Genomic DNA, 22,092 nt, shown 5'->3' with positions numbered 1-22,092 from the left:
GCGCAGTCCACAGGGCGCTGCGCAGTCCACAGGGCGCTGCGCAGTCCACAGGGCGCTGCGCAGTCCACAGGGCGCTGCGCAGTCCACAGGGCGCTCTGCCCGCCTGGGCGGATGCCCGGTTCCACCTGGTAGCCTTCTTACTTTGGTGGAGTTCCAAGGGGCAGAAGGTAGGTTATCTCATGATAATCTAGGGTAGGAAATTCACAGTTGAATTTGTTTTTCAGTTGCTGGTTGTGTTCTCAGTTTGTCCTCACTGTGACAAAGTACTGGAGAGAAACAGTTTAAACGGGTTGGGGTAGGTGGGGGAGGGTGTTGCATCTCAGGGTTTCAGAGTTTTCAGTCTGGGGTCCGCTGGAATTGTGTAGCAATTTCCTGCAAGTAGAAACATTGTATCCTAGAGGGTGAGCTTCACTGTAGAAGCCAGAGGGCAACCTTGGGTGTCTGCCTCAATTGCTCTCTTCCTTACTATTAAGATTTTATTTTTAGGGCAAGGTGGTGCACGCCTTTAATACCAGCACTTGGGAGGCAGAGGCAGGTGGATCTCTGTGAGTTTAAGGCCATCCTAGTCTACAAAGTAAGTTCCAGGACAGCCCGAGCTGTAACACAGAGAAACCCTAGCTTTTGGGGATGAGGGGAATTTTATTTTTAATTTTTAGTTTGGACACGTGTGCGCGTGCATGTGCCTGCATGTGTGCGCGTGTGCTCACACGTGAGTATAGTGTCTGAGGAGGCTAGACTGACCTCTGGAGTTTGAGTTACAGATGGTTATGAGCTACCCACTGTGGATCCTGTGAACTAACCTTGGTTCTTCGGCAATAGCAGTAGATACATACGCTCATCTTCGGAGCCATCTCACCAGACCTTCCACATTAATTCATTAATTTGAATTAATTTCCCCTGAACCTGCAGCTCATGGTTTGGCTGCACTCTGGTCAGCAAGCTCCATGGATCTTCCCGTCTCCACTTCCCAGTGCTAGGACTGCATGAGCATGCCACCATACTTGGCTGCTGGGCATCCCAGCCAGGTGCTCACACTCACATCTCACCAGACTCAATCAAATGTATTGATTTATTTTTTTGAGAAGCAGAGTCTCTCATTGAACCTTCAGTTCACGGATTCAGCTAGACTGATTGGCCAGTGAGCTAAGAAATCCTCCTGTTTCCACCTTTCCAGCCCTGGGATCACAGGTACATGCCAACACACTGGCTGGAGACATAGGTGCTGGGCATCCCAGCCCAGGCTTCATGTTTCCCTGGCAACAATGGCTTTACTGTCTGGGCTATCTCCCCAGTTTTCTCTTATGTGCTTTTTGTATTGTTTTGTTTTTAACTTCTTAACATTTGCTTTATTTTATTGTATATTATTATTATCATTATTATTATTTTTTTTTTTTGAGACAGGGTTTGTCTGTGTAGCTCTGGCTGTCCTGGAACTTACTCTGTAGGCCAGGCTGGCCTCGAACTCACAGAGATCTTCCTGCCACTGCCTCTTGAGTGCTGGGATTAAAGATGTATCACCACTGCCTGGCTTTGTTTTATTTTTACATTTATTCTCTCATTACAGTACACCCCGACCATAGCTGCCCTTCTCTCTCCTCCTCACAGTCCCTTCCCCACCTCCCCTCTCCCCCAGAGCTACTGCTCCTGTTTGCTTTCAGAAAAGAACAGGCCTTTCAGTGATACTAAACACAGCATGAAAAGATGCAATAACACTAGGCGCAAACCTCATGTCTTACAGGTTTTGAAGGGGGAATTGTCTGCCCAGAGTAGAGGGGAAGCAGGAAGCCCGATGTTTGTTGGCATTTGGGGACAGGCTGCTGGGAGCTTGGCAGGAGGCCTCAGTTCTGTGGTACTGTGATGTTAGTGTCACCTTAGGGATGGCAGCACAGGACGCTGAAGGAAGTCTGTGGGCCCACACTCCTTCAAGGCTGTGCAGCATAAGCGATGCTGAGGCTGGCGTGGGAGCTAGTTAGGTAACTCAGAGTGGACCATGACCTCTTCCCTCCTGCTGTCCACAAGCCCCTCACTTTCTCCCTCCTCAAGCCACTGCTTCTTTCCCCAACTACTTTCAGGTAAGAGAGAGCTGCTATCGTCTCTCCCATAAAGGTTCCAGACCTTTCCGATGTTACTGGAATCACGTGTATTCCTTCAGAAGGCAGAGGTGTGAAAAGTGGGCTGTGCTTTGAAATCCCTTTGGTTTTTCTGAAGAAGTAAGACCCTGGTGTGTGGGCAGGGACAGTGGTGTAAGGTGGGGGGCCTCAGCTCTGAGCTCAGCATCAGTTCGAGCATAGCCATTGAGTTGGTGCTGGAGCAGAAATGACACAGGTAGACCAGCGACCCCCACCCCTCACTTTAAAATACCCCCTTTTGTGAACCCAGCCTAGCCAAGGACAGAGCTGTGTTTGACCAGGGCCATCCCATGCATTGCCTCTGGGGAGGGCTTGTAAACAGCACAGCTTGGCTTCGATTGTATGTGAATGTCTATTAAGCTGCTTTCTAAATCTTAGACTCGCTGTTGTTGTATGCAGCTCCAGGTCATTCATTCTCATCTGCTGTTCTGTTACTTTTGAGTCAGTAGATAGCTGGCGATTACTCTTATTGTGTGTGTCCTGCCACGTGGGCTCACAGGTTTCTGCCTGGGATGTTTCCTTGTGGGGCCACAGAGTCCTATTGCTGTGACTCCTTCCTCTGCTAGATTAGCCAGGGGAGTGAGCTAGCACTGCAGGGTTCCCACTTGACTCAGTGGCCATCAAAGGGTCCTCCTTGCCACCTTTGTCCTTTCCAAAAGGAAATGCAAAGGGAGAGCAGAAAGGGTCAGGGGACAAACTAGAAGTCATTCATAGAGAAGTTGCCTTCTGCTAGAAACTCCAGGTGGCCAGGTGCAGCCCACACCGGGGGTGGGGGGGGGTGGGGATCTCAGAGACTGTGCTGTCAGGAGCTATTGTGGGAGGAGCTCACACCACTTTACTGTTCCCAAAACTGGGGTTGTGTGAGTTCACGTTGCTGTAGCAGCAGAGTGCAGGATGTGCCGTTGCCTTGACAACGCCTCTGAGGTTAGCCAGGCTCTTTAACCGGCTCCTGTGTGTGAATAGCACTTCATCATGGGTCTGCATGTCTGTATGTATGTGTTTTTTTGTGTGTTCCTGAGTGCATGTGTATAGGTTTGTGCCTGTGTGTGTCCACGCCAAACAAATGTCTCTGTGTACCGATATGTGTGTGCCTGTGCATGTGCGTGCATGTACACATGTTGTTAGAGGGCTGGAGGGCGGTAGTATGACCCTGCTTACACCTGTACTTGGGTTGACAGCTCTGGACATGTGGTGTGGACACCTCCACCCCTCCTTTGCTGCTTCTACCTTGCTTTCAGAAGTCCACCTGGATTTACACGGCCACCTGGGTTCTGTACCTTTAAGGAGTTTGTGTGCGTGTTGCCCACCTGCTGATGGGGGTGTCTGCCTTTTTAGAGGCTACCATGCTTGAACCAAGGGTACTTCCTGGCTAGTTACATCCTGGAGAGGTGTTTTCATGAAACAAAGTCTCAGGTTCGTGGTTGTGGATTCAGCCAGCTTTAGCCACTGCTGGCATGAGAGGGAGGCAGCCTCTGTTCCTCTCTCCATTTCGGAAGGTTGCTGTTTCTGTGTTAGCAAGGGATGCTGGGTTCCTGAAGCCGGGACATCCTGTACACTCAGTGTCCATTGCTTTCCTTTGACATCACTTCCCTGGGGTAGCCTGACAAACCCTTGGGGACCACAGCCATAGCTTCTGTTCCTGTTGCTGTTGGAAGGAGCTGCTGGAGCCTGGAGGACAAGTCGCCTGTGCACCCTTTGAGTGGGTGCCCCCTGAAGTGGCTTCATGCAGGCTCTGGGCTGGGATTGTCCTAACACATGTCACCACACACTGTCAAGATGCTAAGACTGCAGGGGGAAGACAGATCCCGTGTGGGAGGACAGGGAGGAGGCCCAGGTTATGGGAGAGAGGAGGAGGACCTGGGCTTTGCTTGCCACTTTATTGTATTGTGCATTCTCTCTTGGGATACATTAGTTCTCGGTGGAGCCAGCTCCCCGGGCATACAGCTGGGACCATTCCAGAACCCACAGCTGATTTCTTGTGATAAGTTTCAGGTTGATCCTACCCCAGGGTAGGACACAGATAGGTTTGAGTGCCTTTTTTGTTCGTGTTCCCGAGACATTCAAATGGGCCCCCACCCACTGCACAATGGCAGCAGGCAGATTAGCCCAGCGGATGACGTCTTCCTGCTACCACCAGGTCGGACGTGTGAGAATACTGAGCTGCAGTGTGTGAATGAGCATCCCCCCACTCTGTGCGTGCGTGCGTGTGTGTGTGTGTGTGTGTGTGTGTGTGTGTGTGTGTGCCCGCGTGCATGTGTGCATCTTGAACAGACCTAGAAGCTGGGAGAGGGAGCCTGTGATAGGCCTTTAGGCTTTCTGCTCCGAGCAAGTTGCCCTGGCTGCCCAGCAGTTCTGTTGGTAGGGAGTGGTGGAGGGTGCAGGTCCAGCTCTGCCCAGCCTTTTGCTCTTGTTTCTCAGCACTCCTGAACCTTCTGCCCAGGACTCATTCTCAGAGGACATGCCAACCACGGGCCTGAAACTCTCTCCTCTAGGCTATCAATCTGTGCCCATGATCAAGATGCAGTAGAAAAATGTCTTCTCAAAGTGAGGGAGGCTTGGGTGTGACAGTTTCCATGATGCCCCTCCTCTTTTCCTCATCGTTTTTGTCTCGCTTTTCCAGTGCTTGCTTACAAGTGCAGGCAGGCCACCATTCCTGGCTTCTTAAGTGGGTGGTAGGGATTGAACTCAGGACCGTGAGCTTGCAAGGCAAGCACTTCAGCTGAGCCATCTCCCTAGTCCCCAAGACCTTGGGTTTTTTTTTTTTTTTTGAGATAGCTCTTGCAATGTAGCCCAGGTTGACCTCAAACTTGCAGTCCTCCTGCTTCAGCCTCCCATGCGGCACCACTCCTGGCCTGCTTGGTGCAGAAGGCCGAAGCCAGAGAGCACAAGCGTCTGCCCTTCTGTGGTCTGAGAGGAAAGGCTAGTATTCCTGTGTGTGTGGTTTGTTCCATTTCCTCTTGTTTTTGGCCATTCCCAGGGGTGCTGATCGCTGCTCTCAGTGGTCGATTGATGCGTCTGTTCCCGCTCAGTGTTCCGAGTGTATTGTCTCCATGGAAGTGTCAGCCTTGCTGAGTAGGTAATGTGGCTGGCGTTTCCTTGATGCTGCTGTTAGCAGAGCAGTGACTGGGCTGTCAGCCCTGGGCTGCTGGGTTGGCTGAGCCAATGTACTCAGGTGTAGGGGCTCCCTGCGGACTCTGCCCCTCCCCCCCACCCCAGGACAGAGAACTGGCCTTCACCTCTGTGAGTGAATGCCGAGAATGGCTGCCCACGTTCCACTTTAATTTCGCTGAGGCTCTTTCCCCTGTTTTTAATTGAAAAGCCTATGGAAAGGCACCCCAGATAATTAGTTTCCCACTGTGAAAGAGAAAATAAAGCTGGAATTACCAGGCAGTAAGTGAGAAGAGAAAACTTTAATTAGGAGCTTCCCAGTAAATGCTGGAGGATGCTTCGAGGATTCCAGATGGCTTAAAGCTGCCCTCGTTCAGAACACACTGTGCAACTGCTAATGGCAAGTGCCGGCGGTGTGGGGTGCCTCCCCTCCGTGGGGAAGGAGTAGCGGGGCCCAGCAGAGAGTGGGGTGGCTCCTCGGAGGAGGACAGATCCACAAAGGAGAGTTCAGCCTAGAGCCACGCACTGACCAAGGTATCACCTCCCTTCTCATCCTGTCCAGTCCCACTGCCCCCCCCCCCAGTCCTGGGTAAGACATGTGCGTGATGCTTGGCTTTTGACATGGACGCTGTGATTTGAACTCAGACCTCGTGTTTGGGCGGCAGCATTTTTACCCACTGAGCCTTCTCCCCAGCGCTAATTTGAATATCTCGATGAGCGCTGAGGCTGCGGCCAGTGGTCACATCACACAGCACACTTGGCGGGCTTGGGAGACTGGGCGTTGGGACACAGCCCTAAACCTCTTCCAATAATAGCTTTTGCATATTCTGGGTCTCACGTGGCCCAGGCTGGACTTGAATGCCTGACCTTCCTCCCCAACTCCCCTGGCTGGATTATAGGTGTGCAGCGCCGTGTCTGGTACACCTTTCCCTGGCTGGCTAGTCCACCCCACCGGGATCTCCAGGGCTTTTTTGTAAATGTTATGGTTTTTGTTTGTTGGTTTTGTTTTGTTTGGCTGGGGATTATCTAGTGCATTCCATACCCATTTTCCCTTGAACTTGGAACAGTTGCTCAGCCCTTGTCTCTTGTATCTTTGACATTTGTGCTGTGCCCTGGCTCCTTGTCACAACTTCGGTTGTTTCTGATGTTTGCCCCTCTGTGTGTTTAGCCTCCCTCCTTCTGGTGATGCCAGTGTAACACGTGGGAGGCGCTGTCCCGTCTGCTCTGTGGGAGCTCCTCGCTGTAATAAGCTGGGCTTTGCAGGTATCTCACTCTGTTGCTGCAACGAAACACTATGACCAAGGCAAGTTGGGGAGGACAGGGCTTATTAGGCCCACACTTCAGCATTGCTGTTCATTTCTGAAGGAAGTCAGGACAGCAGCTCAAACAGGGCAGGAACCTGGAGGCAGGAGCTGATGCCTAGTCCGTGAAAGGGTGCTGCTTACTGGCTTGCTTCCCATGGTTTACTTGGCCAGCTTTCTTATAAAACTCAGGATCAGCAGCCCAGGGGATGACACCACCCACCATGGGCTGGGCCCTCCTCCATTGATCACTAAATGAGAAAATGCCTTACAGCTGGATCTCAAAGACATTTCCTTAACAGAGGCTCCTTCCTCTGATGACTCTAGTTTGTGTCAAGTTGACACACAAAACCAGCCAGTACACTTACCAAGGGCCCATGGTTGATAGATGGGAGCTTGTGACCACATGAGTGAGCCCTTGGGAAAGGCCACTGAGGGACTAGTCTGATTCCAGGTCCCCTCTGCCAGCCAGCTCTTCCCATAGGCTAGAACCCTGCCTCCTGGTGCCCGTGATCAGGTTCATTACTTGGCTTCTTATCACATTGTATTTATTATGTAAGTTATATTTATCCAGTAATTGCTGGAATGGAGTCGTGGTTGCCTTTTAATAGTCTATAACTGTTTGTAACTGTTGACGCCTCTAAATTATCCTGATGCTCAAATCATCCCAGTTTGGCCCATGGGCTGGCCCTTAGGCCTTCTCCCTGTCCCGGATGTGACCCTGTCCTCTCAAAGCCTTTCTCACTGAGAACCACACATTCTGCGTGCTCCCACCTGAACCCGCCAGGTCCCTAAGGGGTCTGGCTGCTGCCACCCTCTTTTGGTCCTAGAATCTGAGCAAATGGAACCCAGTATGCTCAGTTGGACACAGTATAGCTGAGTGGTTTCGGGGTACATCCCTACTACTGAAGGAGATAGTCTCCTGGGGTTTGTTTGGGATCTGTTCCCCACCCCCTAGTTAAGGCTAAAGGGATTTATTTGTATGTATGTATGTGTGTGTGTGTGCACATGTGTGTGCATTTGTTTTCTGTGTGTGAGCACATGCCGCAGTGCACATACGGAGGCCAGAGGAACAGCTTTTTAGGAGGTGACTCATTCCACCTTGTGAGATTTGGGGAAACGAACTGAGGTTATCGGGCTTAGAGGATAAGTGCCTTTACCCGCTGAACTCTCTCTGCAGCTTGAGAGATTTGTTTCTAAAAGAAAAATCCTTGAATTTGAAATTCTGTTCCATGCACAGAATTCATTTTTATCTCCCAGCTAAGTTTAGTGCACAGTCTAGCAATGTTGGCGGTGAATTAGCGAGGGAGATCTGTGGTGTCCTCTCTGAGGATGGCTTAAAGGGACAAGGGCAGGTTGTTTCCTTCTGTGATTGGGAAAGGAGCCCTAAGGCAGTCCAACAGTAATCTCCAGAAGATGATTTTATCCCGAGTTCTTCCCAGAATTAAAAGTTCAAGTACTGTATGTGGCTCTGTAATAATTAGAATTTGCAATGAAAATACTGAACCAAGTGGGGGTTTTGTTTCCTTGGCAGACACTCTCACTATGTAGCCCAGGCTGGCCTCAAATTTGTGATCCTCCTGCCTCCACTTTTCAGGTGCTGAGATTACGCGCACACCACAGTGCCCAGTTTATGGCTTGTGTGGATTTAACCCAGGGCCTCATGATGCTAGACAGCACTCAGTCAGCTGAGCTGTGTCCCAGCCTAAAAGTTAGATGCTTTATTTTGGTTTTAGATTTGTTTTATTTTATGTGCATGAGTGTTTTGCCTGCATGCCACTAGATCCTGCTGAGGTCAGAAGAGGGCGTCAGCTCCCCTGGAGTTAGGAGTGGTTGTGAGCTGCCATGTGGTTGCTGGGAACCAAATCTGGGTCCTCTGCAAGAACAGCATATACTCTGAACAACCCCTGCCCTGGACACTTTGAAGTTGGAGTACACGAGAAGCCATTCAGAGCCAGAACCATTCTGACCATACTGGGTCATGCCCAAATGAAAAAGATGGCTCTACAGCTACAGGGTCTCACCGCCAAGCCCACAGCCTGAGCTTGATCCTCAGGACCCACTCGGTGGGAGGAGAGAACCAACTCTGATAAGTTATTCTCTGATCTATACATACAATGTGCACGCACACGTACACACACACACACAATGTAAAAAAAAGTATTAGTGAGGCTGGAGAGAATCTGAGTTTCGATCTCCACATCCCAGGCATGGCAGTGTGTGCCTGTGACTCCCACGCTGGCTGTGTGTGTGCACGTGTGTATGTGTACACGTGTGTGTGCGGGTGGATCCCTGGGGTCACTGGCCAGACAGTAAGTTTCAGGCCTAGTAAGAGACCCTGTCTCAAAAACTAAGGATTTTTAGTATCAAATGCTATAGGGGAAGACACCCTAAGTTGACCTCTGACCTCCATATGTGTGCACACAAGACGAGTGCAGCTCCCCACCCCGTCCTCCATTTCCCTGCATACGCCATACACACGCATACACAAATTTTTAGAAAGTATTAATGAATCAAAGACACTCAGGACTGAATTTTACACGTCTGTCAAGGCGTGATGGAGAGGCTGCTCCTGGGGTTGCTTGTGGTGTGCGTTCAGGACCGCAGCACAAGAGCCGCCACACAGAGCCACTGCCTGTGCCTTTTGGGGAAAAGAACCCCAAAAGACAAGAATTCTGTCAAGCTTGCCGATTATCCCTTAGGTGTTTTCAAATGCTTGCCTCTCCTGGGCAGCCAGGTGGCTGGCCTCCTCTGTCCCACCGAAGCAGGGAGGAGATAATAAATTGTACCTTAGGTCTTGTTTGCCGGGGCCCGGAAGGGCGGGTGGGCTGGAGTGCGGGGGAGAACTCATTATTGAACTCTGAGGTGATGGAATGGTTTCCAGTGCTAAACAGGTTTTCCGTGCCCATAGTGGCTGTCTCTGCTCTTCCTAGGGTCAGAACTACATTTGTGTGCGGGAGTGAACCAGGCTACCAGGAAACAGCAGTGCAATTAAAACGCCTTGATTTTATCTTGTGGTGTTCCTGCCAAGAATAATTGTGTTAGCCTCAGCTCAGCTCCCGGACACACTCTTGAGGGGGGCCAGATGGGCTGTACAGGCTCCTGCAGAGCCGGCCACTTCTGCCCTGTTCTGTCCCCCTAAGTCTTGCCTTCTGTCTCGATTTACCCTTCTAGCCAGCACCCTGCCCTGGGATTTGGGGATATACGTGTATCGCATGTATCGTCCACCCCGCCTGTCCACAGAGCTGTTCTAAATGTGCTTGGAGGCCTAGAGGAGGCAGGAGCTTTGTTCCCACCCTGTCTGGCTCCAGCCTGCCACAACTTAGCTTGTGGAAGACTCTGGTCAGGAGCCTCAGCTAGGAGGTGGCATTACTTCAAGGGGCTACAGCTATGTACAACAAGGAATGGGAATGTCCTGTGTGGCCTCAGAGCTGCAGTGGTCCCAATGGACCGCTTTGCTGCTGCCCAGAGGACTGGAGAGGGTGCTGCTGGCCCAAGGGTGGCTTGCCGTTAGGAAGGAGTTCTGTCTCTTGAAGTGTTCTGGGACTTTGGGCAGGTGCAGGTCTAACCATTAGCTCCGGGAGTGTAGCCTTCAAGAGGAAAGGGCGACCCTGGCTGCCCTCTGGGTACGCTGGCTCCCTGTCCTCCCATGCTCTTCCCTGTCCAGGCTGCAGAGCTGCCGGTGCTGGGAAAAAGGCAGAGTGGGCATTGGAGGCCGAGATCTGTTCCTGGCCCCGTCCTTTATTGTCTGTGGTTTTGAGTGTTCACAAACTGTAGACATCTCGTGTTTTCTCTCTATAATATGGGTGGGGGTGGGGGGCTCGGGGCTGTTGTCCTGTCGGATGCCTTGGCTGCCTCCCTAACCAGAGTGGAAAGTCTTGGCATATTTGGGGCATCTGTATCACACTGGCCCAAGGACAGCCATCAGACACCTCTTCTGTAGGCAAATTTGAAGAGTTGATATCCAGCCTGACTTTTTCTGTGACTTGGAATGGAGGGTCTTTTCCTGCCACCATTGTGAGATCAAAGGGGCAGCTTGAATCAGGTATTTGCAATGATGCCACCTCTCAGGGTTTGTGGCCACACTTCTCCGCCTCCACCGTCAGCCTGCCCTACTCTGCGCCTGTCTATAGGGGCACCACGAGGGCTGGTCACATCACTTGGGGCTCTGAGGTTGCTGACAAAAGTGCCTTAGGATTTACCCTTCTTTATTATGCAAGGGCTGTATGAACGGTGCACACCTTTGTAGGGCAGAGGGCTGGAGTGGAGGGAAGGGCTTCTTCTATCTGAGTTGTGGGCTCAAGGCGGAGTCACACCCTAGCCCCTTTTCCTGCCCACCTCCCATGGTGGGTCTTCACCCTTCACCATTGCTTCATGGACACCATTCTGGAGGAAGAGTCCTGTGTGCTGCCCAGGTAGAAAGCCAGCCCTGCGTGGGACAAATCCTCTTATTCTTGAAGACTTGTACTCAGGGTCACTAAAGCAGGGGATGCAGGTGCTCCAGGCCGGGAGCCGTGCCAGCCCACACCATCTGTATCTATGGAAACTGCGACAGAGGGAATCTGTTCTGTGTGGTTTGGCTGGCTCCTTGGCCCTGCCAAGTCCACGAAGCCTCCTGTTCTCTTCCCAGATAGTCTTCTTTTTGCTTTTCTTGTTGTTTTGGTTTTTCGAGACAGGGTTTCTCTGTGAAACAGTCCTGGCTGTCCTGGAACTTGCTCGATAGACCAGGCTGGCCTCGAACTCTAGATCCGCCTGCCTCTGCCTCCTGAGTGCTGGGATTAAAGGCGTGCGTCCCCACTATCCAGCTAGATATATCTGCTAAAATATCTGGAAAAGATATTTAAATATTTTTAATATTTAACTTAATAACTTAAATATTACGTACTTTTTCACTTACACTTATCTTTAAATACACTGTGTTATCAGAATAAAAGGGCGGGGTCATAGTTTGGATGGAAAAGAGCATATTCTTTAGTGACAAAGTGAGTCGTTTTTGTCACCTACATGTTGCCTTGTCTGTGCCCCTATGGCTTTACCCAGCTCCTACATGTGTCCAGAGACCCCAGGGTCCTCATTTAGAGCATTCTTAACTCAGGTGGATGGTCAGGAAGTGGAGATGGAGCATGAAGCTGTCTGTCCTGTAATACATGACCAGGGCCCTCCCTTCTGGCTCCAGGCATGCTCTGTGACTCCCAGCGATAGGCATGTCTCCCAGTCCAGAGTCTCCTAGGAACAGATGGCTGTCCTGTGCAGACCCCTAAGTGAGGCAAAGTGTGACTGTCAACATAAGTAACGCCCAGGTGCTACCTAACATGTGACCATGCCATCCCAGAAGGAAGTGCCAGGTATAGCCTGTTGATGCGCAGGAGGCACTCAGAGTGGCACACAGGTGTGTGAAGCTGTGGGCATAGCTTCCTTTGCAAGGAAGTAGTCAAACTGGCGTTGCTTTCTCATTGTCCCTTCCTCACCTGTGCCCCTCCCCCCTTCCAGGAACCAGAGAGCAAAGAAGAATGACCACATGACTATATTTTATTCGGACACTGAAGGGATACCCCAATCTTTAGTTCTTTTTCTTCCTTTTTACATGTTAATGAGAGCCATTTACACGTCACTGTTCCCAGGATTATTTCGTAGACGCAAGTCCCTGAGCCACCTGTCTCATGGTGGCACCCCACCTGACCTGCACAGCAGCACCCACAGCCTCCTTCACCTTTGTAAACGAGCATTGCGAGAGGTGGGCATCCCCGAGCAGGGGGGCGTTTGTCACAGGGCCTTTCTCAGCTCAGACACACTGGTCACTCAGGAGTTGGCAGCTGGGGTGACCTGCAGCCTTCCAGAAGGCAGGAAGAAGGCTCTGGTTTCCTTGACTTTTGCTGCGCTGGACAGTTAGACATCATAGGCAAAGGAAATGTAGCCACTTGGGTCTGGTACACATATTCTGTCTCTGACACCTCCACCCAGGTAGCATTCAGTAGCAGAAATGTAGCTGATGCTCCTCCCATAAGGCGGCCTATCCTTTTGGTTGTTACTCATCACAGCAGAATCATCTTCTGGGGTCTGCAGGTTGTATGGTGTCCCTTGAGGTCACAGTCAGTGTCGCGTTACCTGATGCCCTGGGCCCTTGAATCTGGGTTGCTGCATCCGTGAACTGGACAGTCAGGAAGGATCCCAGCAACCCCAGAGATGACCCAGCAGTGCGACATTCCCCAAGCCACTCTGGGGTTTGAGAGTACGATGTGGTTCAGTTGACTTCCCACCTGTGTTGGGTGTGGGCTGCCCTCCTCCCCGTCCTCCTCCCTCTGGAAGGTCCCTCTCACACAGCACTGCTGAACTTGACATCTGACTGCTCTGTGCTGTCGGGAATGACTGCCTTGAGCGTGGCGTGGCAGAAGCGGTTCAGGGCTGGCAGACTTGTCTTCTGCTCCACGTACAGCCTCAGCTTGTCCCTGAAGGTCTCTCCGAGGAAGCTGTAGATGAGGGGGTTCAAGCAGCTGTTGGAGAATGCTGCGAGGTTGACGATGTGGCCTGTCAAGGGGTAAGCATGACGGAAAGACTGCTTGCAGGGAGTGTCCCCTGGTTGCGTCCATTGCAGGAGGTGGACGCTGATGAACACGTTCTCCGGCAGCCAGCAGATGAAGAAGACGAGGACCACGGCAAAGATCATCCTCAGGGCTTTCTGCCTGCGTGGGCGCAGGCCACGGTGCCTGTGGGCCCGGATGAGGGCCCGCACGATGAGGGAGTAGCAGAGGCCAATGATGGCGAAGGGCACGATGAAGCCCAGTGTGACCTCCAGCCACTGTACCTCTCTGACGTCGGCAAAGCAGAAGCAGGCCTCTTCCGTGTGCCTCAGGTGCACGGCTGTGAAGGGCACCAGTGTGGCAGACACTGAGGCCATCCAGATGAGGCCACAGCTGAGCCGGGCGTGGTGCTTGGTGCGGAACAGGCTGCAGCGCATGGCCTTGGCCAGCGCCAGGTACCTGTCGAAGCTCATCCAGGTGAGGAAGAAGACACTGCTGTACATGTTGATCTGCAGGAAGAGGGACATGAAGGTGCAGAGCACTGCGATGTCGTAGTACTGCTCATCCAAGTTGAACACTTCGATCAGTGAGTCGGCCACTAGGATGAGGTCGGCAACCGCCAGGTTGATGAAGTACAGGTCTGGTATGGTCATCTTCTCCCGGAAGCTGATGTTCACCACCAGGATGAGGATGTTGCCCACAAAGCCGATGGGAAAGAGGAAGATGGTGTAGAGGCAGGAGAGGAAGAGGGCGATCACGTACTGCTGGTGCTCAGAGAGGTCCCCAGTGAGGTTGCCCGGGGTGTCTTCCTGCAGCGGGAGGGACAAGTTGAGGGTCAGAGAGGTGGTGTTGGAAGGGACTGGCCACATGGGACCTAGGTAGGTCTCCACGCCAACATTGTGGCCTGGAGTAGTTGCGTCCATGGCTCCCCTCACAGCTTTCACGATTTGCTGAGAGGATCACAGAAGTCTGTTTGAAGTGATGGCTCCATCTTCACAAAGAAAGGAAGTGAGCCAGGCATTTGTAAAGCAGGAAAAATAGTCCCGGGAACCTATTGGTCTCAGAAAACCAGAAGGGCAGACAGGGTGTCTGATGTCTGGGTAGGTGCTGGGCAGCCACGCCTGCTGCCTGCTCACTCTCTGGGCACCTGTGGAGGTAGACAGGACAAGGTTAAGCATCAGGAATCCTGGGTATCCTGAGGGAGCCAGGTGTAGTGCATGGACTATAACAGAGCCTGCCTGGACCCTGACTTTGGCCATCTTGGAGAGATGGATGCCCCTGAGCTGGAGCAGGAGAGATGGATTTGGGGGCGTTCTTTCTGTCCCCTAACGGTGTCCACAGTTGATGGTTTGAGTTGAGTCATGGGAGATGCAGTGCGGCCCGTAAGATCACCGGCTCATGAAATAACGGGTGTGCGTGGTGTGGGAATTTGGGGAAAACTACTGTTTGTCCAGACAGGAAGTCTCATTAAGTTTGGCAGCTGTTGGAAAGAGATGCGACATGGGAAGGGAAAAACCCTGCCTTTAGAAGCCCACGGGTGGGAGCTGACGTCTCTCTTACTGAAGTGGTACGGAGAGCCTCGCTCTCTGACTAGTGGCAGTACGGAGTGTGTGTGCCGGAAATAAACACCTGCTCCCTAAAACGGAATGAAAATAAAGAATAAAAACTGTCCTTTGTGGGCTGGAGTGTAGCTCAGTGGTAAACCACTTACCTGGCACACACGAGGGCCGTGAGTTCCGTCTAGCCTCACACACGCATGCATACATATCCACACTGCTGGCTTTTCAGGCAGGGTCTCATGTAGTCTAGACTGTCCTCATAGTCACTAGATAGTTGAGCATGACTCCTCATCTGCCCAGCTGCTCCGGAGGCTGAGGTAGAAGGATCCCTTGAGCCCAGGAGTTTGCGACACTCTTGGACAATAGCCTGAGACCCCCTTCTCAAGGAATAAGGAAGAAAGGAGCAGAGGAAGGAGAACATTTTGTTCTTTTCACAAATTACTGTGAAATATCACATTTTAGATGCTATTTCCTGGAAGCTGAGTTTCATTTGTGGCTTGGGGGATGTGGCTGGAAATGTTTCCTAGCTTGTCTGACTCCGTGCCCCAGGGTTTTCTGTGGTGTGATCCGGGTTCTCAGCACTAACAGTGTCTGGAGACCCTGGGGTGTCACAGTATGGGAGAGGGGTGCTGGCATCCAGTGGGTAGAAGCTGGGGGTACCACTCAGTGTCCATACTGCCCTGAGCAGCTACTGTTTCAGCTTCCCCACCACAGCCAGCAGCACCCAGGGTAAGATGACAGACTGGACAGCGTTGGCTTCTGAAAATGCATTTGCTTTTCTTGTGGGATTTGCATTTAGTTTTGAGGTGAAGCAAGGACAATCCTGAGGTTTATTGGCCTTTCTCTCCCAAAACACTGCTTCAATAAAATAAGGGGAGGAAGGAAAGAGGGGCAGCTCACTGCCATGGCCACATCCTGTCCTGGAAGTGCGGGTGTGGGTGGGCAACCCATCTTTCAGAGGTAGTGCACATCGGAGCCCCAGAAGTACCCTTTTCTGAGTCCAGCTACAGTGTGGAAGGCGTCCCTTGATTTCTTCTGAGATCCCACAAGACAGCTGGGCCTGGTGGTGCACACTTTAATCCCAGCACAAAGGAATCAGAAGCAGGTGAATCTCTGATAAGTTTGTGGCCAGCCTGGTCTATGTAGTGTTTCAAGCCAGTTAGGGCTGCATAGTGAGACCCTGCCTCAAAACAAACAAACAAAACTTCCAAATTTAAAAGTGCTCACCCAGAGTGCAGTGTGTGAATGTGGGACCTCAGAGGTTCGGCCACTGCTCCAGCAGCTGAAGGGGAGCAGAGCCCTGGAGCTGATCAGCCATTCTGGTGGGAGTGTGATACAAACGACACCCTCGGTTCTGTCCCTGATCCAAACTGCTGCTCTGTTGGTCTAAAGCTTAACGCTAGTGTCCTTCTGATTTTTCTCTTGTGTGTCTAGACCTGGAGAAACAAGGCCAGATTTTTGCCAGGCTTACGGGACCCCTGTCCCTGGAATCGCTAAGCCACTGGGATTCCCTTGGCAGGCAAAGAGTGGCAGCAATGTGGTGTTACCGTTACAGGGCGTAGCCAGGACGTGAATGTGGAGCTGTAGATGGACACGCTCTTGCCTGCTCTTGGGCAGAGCCCCTGCCTGGGTCGCACCTAGCATGCTCTTCCTGGAGGCTGAGGGGTGTGTGCCTGCTCCTCCATTCCCCACACAGCACCGAAGTAGTTTCCAGCCAGATGCAGACCCAGAATCTGGGGCACCAGCCTGAATCTTACCTGTGCCACGGTGTCCACTGGACCATCTGCTGGAGGAGTACCCGGAGCTTGGGCGCAGGGGATTGATTGGCCCCAGACTTGTAGCACCTTGGGGATGGTGCCCAGCAGGGACAGCAGGAGAGGAGGAAAAGAAAGACCTGTCTAGAAGGAAGCAGGCTCCCGATGCCTATGGTTGTCCCGCAGCGTCTGGCCCCCTTGGCACTGCGCCTCCTTTATAGACTTCCCAAGCCTACTCACTGGGCTCTGGCCAGCCTCCTTTTTAAGGCCAGCATTAACCATTTTTTTGCTGGCTGTTTTTTGTTTTCTCATACATGTAGGCAGCAAAAATAGTTCAGCTTGATACATGTTTTAAGAATGTTTCCAGAGTGACTGCTGTTATTTACCTGCAGTTAACCCACTGACACAGTTATTTGAAGTGTGGAGGGGCTATGATCTTGTTTACCTGTTAGGTAAGAAACTTTTACTCATTGTGGAAGCAAGTGATGGTGCTCTTGCTTTGTTTTGGCCAGTGCTGGCCTTAAGAATGAACCCTGAGTTTTCTAAGTCAGCTTTAGTAGGGAGCCAGGAACACAATGAATATAAGCTACGGTTTTCCCAGGGAGGCTTCCCCCCCGGGGAATGTAGCCCACAAGAGGCAAGTATTTTGATCAGAAATTAGGAATTCAGGTGGGTTTTCTGCTCTAATGTTAGGTGGGTCTAATGTCCCTTTGCCCAGGGGTCAGCTGACTTGTCTTTCTTCCAGGTGGATGATGAGACTCCTCCCCACCTTGGCACCTGTCTTCTCTCTGTTTCCAGTTTTAGGACTCGTATAACCAAAGTTGAGGGGACCCAGGCCGTGGGGTCTGCGTGGCCCTGTGACTGATTGCCATTCCACAAGCATCCCACCTTCTGGTTGTTGGGTTTCATCTGGAGCCTTGGGGTGATCGTGGCATTGTAGCCCCGAGGTGGAGACAAGCTTGGGGAGGGAGCGTCACTCCCTGAGCGGATCTGAGGCAGCCCCGATCTCAGCTGTTTGACTGTTCAGTCACGTTGTTGCTATTCATAACGTCCAGAGTTAATTGATCTCATTTGTACTTTCTTTGTATCTGAGTGTGCGTGCATGCGTGCGTGCGTGTTCATGTGTGTGCATATGCTTTTATGTGGCTGGAGAACCTCAGTTACGATTCCTTGGGTTCTGGCCACCTTGTTTCTTGAGGCAGGGTCTCTCATTGGCCTTAGACTCACTAATAGAGCTAGGCTGGCTGGCCAGAGACCCAAGTGTTCCGCCTCTGCCTCCTCAGTGCAGCCCCCTGGGCTTTGGTCTTGGTCCCTTCTTGGTTGTTGGGAAGCTATGAGGTTGAGCACATTAAGTGAGTATTTTAGCATGAATAGTTTTTAGCATGAATAGTGCATGTTTCTGCTGGCTGAGGAAACCAAAAGGGAGACAGCGTGCAGCAGGAAGAAGCAGGGACTGGTCTAGAGAGATGACTCAGGGGTTAGCATTTGTCGCTCTTGAAGAGGACACAGGTCCAATTCCCGGCATCATATGCTGGCTCCCCTTCATCTGTCACTCCAGTTCTAGGGGACTGACTCCCACAAGCACACAGGTGGTATACAGAAATACATGTGGGTAAAACAGTCATTCACATAAAATATTAAACGAAGCAGTTACCTACATGCAGACAGATCGAGGGGCTTCTCTAGGGAACTGGCCAGCTGCCCTGTGCCCATGCGCATAGCCTCCTGCCGCAAACACGCTTGGTGGTTTTCTATAAGCTACTGCCTTAGAATCTTTGAGACATGCTTTTTGGGAAATGCACAGATCTTTAAGCCGAGTTCTGTGTTAAATTTTCTTTTTAATGGAAAAATACTAAATCGGGACCCTTCTGAGCTGTAGACGCCCCAACTTCTGTGTTGGTTTTCCCTCATTTGAAGAGCGTGATAAAGGGTCCATTGGTCCTTCAGTATCTTTTGACCAACTTACCAAGTCAAGATGACGTCAACACTAAAAAACGTCCATGAAACCATCTTAAAAGAAACAGATCATGAGAAAACACAGCTTCCTTTTGAATTAAATAAATAAAACAGAAACCCAAACCTTGAAATAGCTAAGGCGTGCCACTTAAAAATAGCCGCTCCCTTAAAAATTCCCCACTCTCAAGCCCATGCTCAGTGTTCCATGGTGCTGGAGCAGCCAGAGGGCCTTTGTTGCCTTCCTGGGGAGTCCCCTGGGGTGCTCTGCCATCTTGCACAGGTGCAGGACTGGCAGCGGAAGTGTTGTGGGAGCATCCGACTCTAGCCCAGCCTTTCCTTTAACACATCAGGTAGTCACATCTGTGCCCCCACTCAGGATCCATGTCACCACAACAGGGCCACTGCAGAAGGGTCTTTCTGACCTCCATAGAGTTTTACTGTGGATATGGATGGGAGAGACCTTGGAGAAGATTCTGTAAACACAGTGGTTAGTCTGTTGTTTATGAGGGCTTCCTCCATATTATACCCATAGTGCTCTACGATAGTCTCAAGAAGCCCTCCTTCAGAACTGGACAGAGGACAGAGCCTGAGGGACATAGTGAGCATTTGTAGCAGAAGGCAAGACCGGTGGCCAGGAGTCTGAGCCAGGGTCTTTGCCCTTGCACCTGCCTTGCTCATTTTCTTCCTGACCTGCTTGTCCCCACATGCTTGAGAAGCAGTCCAGTGTGCAGGCCAGCACCCGTTCAGTGTGCAGACAGTGTTGGACCATGTGTGGGGAACAGGTGCTAGGGAGATGAAGGCCTCATAAACCCCACCCTGGAGCTCCCTGCTACTCAGCACACGGCCCTTTATCTTTTATCATCATTAATGCCTCAGGAATTAATACTGGCATCTCCTTTACAAAAGAAGAACCGGAGCTGGAGAGACCGAGCGTTTGTCTAGGTCCCAGGCAGTGAGGGGCCAATCAGGGCTCAGCTCTCCTGGGCCATTGGCTGAGCACAGGAGACTGATGCTGTTGGTCTCCCTGCACCGTCTGCCCACTCTGGCCTGCAAAGACTGTTTTGTCAGGGTCAGTGCAGAGCTGTGACTCAGTCTCCCCAACTCCCGAGCCTTTGCTGTTCTTGTGAGATGGTGGCTGGGAAACTTAGACCTCAAGGGAGGCACCCTCACCCAGGTTCCTGGGCCATGGAAGTGGGCATCTGGGCCCTAGGAGCACCCTGGTGTGGTGGTCCTGGGCCTGTGAGGTTCAGGAAGTCTCCTACAGACAGGCATCCCGTGTGCACACTGCAGGTGCCGTCTAGATCAATCTGGGGCTGTTTCCCAGAAAAAGCCAATTCTGTAGCCTGATCTTCCAATGTGGGAAGGGATTTACAGCCCCAGGAGAGTGTCATATCCCTGCCCTGCAGCTGCTGCCTGCCCCCCCCCCCCCCCCATCACTCAGAACACACAGCCATGTGCCTGTAGGGAACGCTTCTGGTAGCTTCACGGTGTTGACAGCTTGGCCCCTTCCATGGTTGCTGGGAGCGTTCTGGTTGCTTCCTTTGATTCCTGGAGAGTGTTGGCAACCAAAAGTGAATGTGCGCAGCTCAGAGTGCAGATGGACATGGAGGGGCCCTGGATGCTATTCAGGGAGGCCACCAGTAGGTGGAGTGGGGCTTTGTAAGTAGTGGTGGGGATGGGACCTTGTAACAACTCAAACCCTTCTTAGCCAAGGGAGGCTTGAATTCCACAGGGGTCTCTCCTCACCCACGATCAGTCCCTGCACCCTGGCTCTGGATCAGAGCGTCCAGAACTGCATTCCCAGGTGTCCCCTTTGCTCTAGATCTTCCTCTTGGCTTCTCAGGTAGAAAGACCCTTCCTTCTCCTAGGAATTATCAAGCGGTTATGATGTTATGGGTATATGGCCAAGTCAAGAGTCAGAGAGACAGAATCCAGTCAGCCTAACCCTGTCTAGGGCCTGCTGGGAGGACTTTGGTTTGGGGTCTTTTCCACAGGGCCCTGGTGCAGAGCCTGTGTCCTCTTGCTGCTCCAGCATCGGAACTCCTCCCTTAATCACTGGAGCCCCTCCCCTAATCAGATCTCAGTGGGTTTAATTTTTTGCTCCCTTCTGCTCCATTTTTGTTGTTCTTATTGTTATCATTTGTTTTGCATTTAAGACAAGGTCTTAATGTGTAGTCCAGGCTGGCCTTGGGATCATGATCGTTTTTGCTGAGCCTACTGAGTGCTGGGATTATAGATATGCACCTCCACACCCAACTTACTGCCTTTTTAAAGTACAGCGTTCCAGGTCTGGAGAGAGCGCAGTCAGTCAAAAGTTTGCAAGGAAAACTCGGGTTTGATCCCCAGAACCCATGCACAGGAAATCAGGTGTGGCTGGAAGTTTGGCTTGCATGCATGTCTGCTGTGCATCATGTGTGTAGTGCCTGAGGTAGCCAGAAGAAGGCGTTAGTTCCCCTGGAACTTTTTCAAGTCAGGTGTGGTGACCTGTAATTGTAGTCCCGGGGCTGGGGCTTACTGGGCAACCAGTCTAGCCTAATGGACTAATTCCAGGGGAGGAAGTGGGAGTGGGCTGGAGAGATGGATCAGAGATTAAGAGTGCTGGTTGCTCTTTCAGGGAAACCAGGTTCAATTCCCAGCACCCTCTTCTGGCCTCCTCAGGTACTGCACACGTGTGATGCATAGCCACGCATACAGGAAAAACACTCCTATGCAGAATATAAAGATAAGTAAATCTTTAAAAAAACAAAAAATGGTGGCTACTTCCTGAGAAATGACACTGAGGTTGTCTTCTGGTCTACACACTACAGCTGAAAAAGCTAGAATCCTACTATTTGAGAGCCAACAATGCAGGCTCAGGCTTTGTGGTCAGGTTTCTAAATATACTCCCTGCCTGGAATGCTGAGGAGCTCAGAGTTGAGAGCCGCAGCCTGTCCTGTTCCTGGCTCCTGTCCTGAGACCCACTGCTCCTGTCCTGAGACCCACTGCTCCCAGTAGCCTGAACACACAGAGGTTTTTTGCCACCTCTTTTCTTGCTGAGCCATGTGCTATAGGCTTCCATCGCAGCAGGTGTTTATAAATTAGCTTGGTGGGTTCCACATCTGCCATGAGTGTGTGAACAGGAGGGAGCTGACCACGAGCCACTAAAAGCGACCACATCTGGGGGTTGACTATCATGACACCAGAAAGACCTGCTGTGCAGAATTTGCTCCTGACAGGGCACTGCCCTGCACTCCTGCCTGAGGCATCCTCTGGCCCACAACACAAGAAGGAATTCTGAGCTGAGCAGGACAGGCTGGGTCAGTAGAAGGGACAGAGACTGGCTGGATTTCTGGAAGGGTGGGCGAGTCAGTATTGTTGGGATATGGTACTTGGAGAATAGGGCACCACATGGAGAGGTCAGCCCAACTCTGGCTACATTGAATGTAAGTAAAGTGAGGGTATAGAAGGCTGGTCCAGGGGCAGCTGATGGCTGGCTGTGTGCTGAGAGAGTCCCAGAGCTGCCAGAGGGCAGAGATGTCTAGAATGTGGATGTTTTGTTCATTTTTCTTTGCTGTGACAACATTTCTGAGGCTGGGTACGTCATAAATCAGGGTGGTTTTCATGGCTCAGTTTCAGAGGTTAGAAATCCAAGATTAGGTAGCCCTTCCAGTTTAGTTTCTGTGAAGCCCTTACTGGTTTGTTTGTTTGTTTGTTTGTTTGTTTGTTTGTATCATAGTGGATGGGATCCTAGCAGGGGCAGATGGAACTGTGGCTGGAGTGGCAGGGGC

At 51.5% G+C, this 22,092-nt stretch overlaps 2 protein-coding genes across 4 annotated transcripts in view; one reads left to right on the top strand and one right to left on the bottom strand.

The window, feature by feature from the left end:
* The window catches only part of CUNH7orf50 (chromosome unknown C7orf50 homolog), a 101,073-nt gene that overhangs the window by 20,505 nt on the left and 58,476 nt on the right, over positions 1-22,092 (top strand). The window lies entirely within an intron of this gene.
* On the bottom strand, positions 12,011-16,560 carry Gper1 (G protein-coupled estrogen receptor 1). Of its 3 annotated transcripts, none has more exons than XM_026789268.1 (3): positions 16,373-16,560; positions 14,768-14,992; positions 12,011-14,203 (listed from the first exon to the last, which is right to left on the bottom strand). In XM_026789268.1, exon 3 carries the CDS (start codon positions 13,977-13,979, stop codon positions 12,852-12,854), a length of 1,128 nt encoding a protein of 375 aa, XP_026645069.1. In that variant the 5' UTR covers positions 13,980-14,203; positions 14,768-14,992; positions 16,373-16,560; the 3' UTR covers positions 12,011-12,851. The 3 variants fall into 3 exon arrangements, with proteins under 3 accessions (XP_026645069.1, XP_026645068.1, XP_005367160.1); XM_026789267.1 differs by having other exon boundaries at positions 14,768-14,927; positions 16,373-16,551; XM_005367103.2 differs by lacking the exon at positions 14,768-14,992.

The sequence above is a fragment of the Microtus ochrogaster genome, unplaced genomic scaffold (assembly GCF_000317375.1).
Source record: "Microtus ochrogaster isolate Prairie Vole_2 unplaced genomic scaffold, MicOch1.0 UNK16, whole genome shotgun sequence".
NCBI classification, from domain to species: domain Eukaryota; kingdom Metazoa; phylum Chordata; class Mammalia; order Rodentia; family Cricetidae; genus Microtus; species Microtus ochrogaster.
Note: the sequence above shows the minus strand (reverse complement) of the source record. Positions and strands in the feature narration are given on the sequence as shown.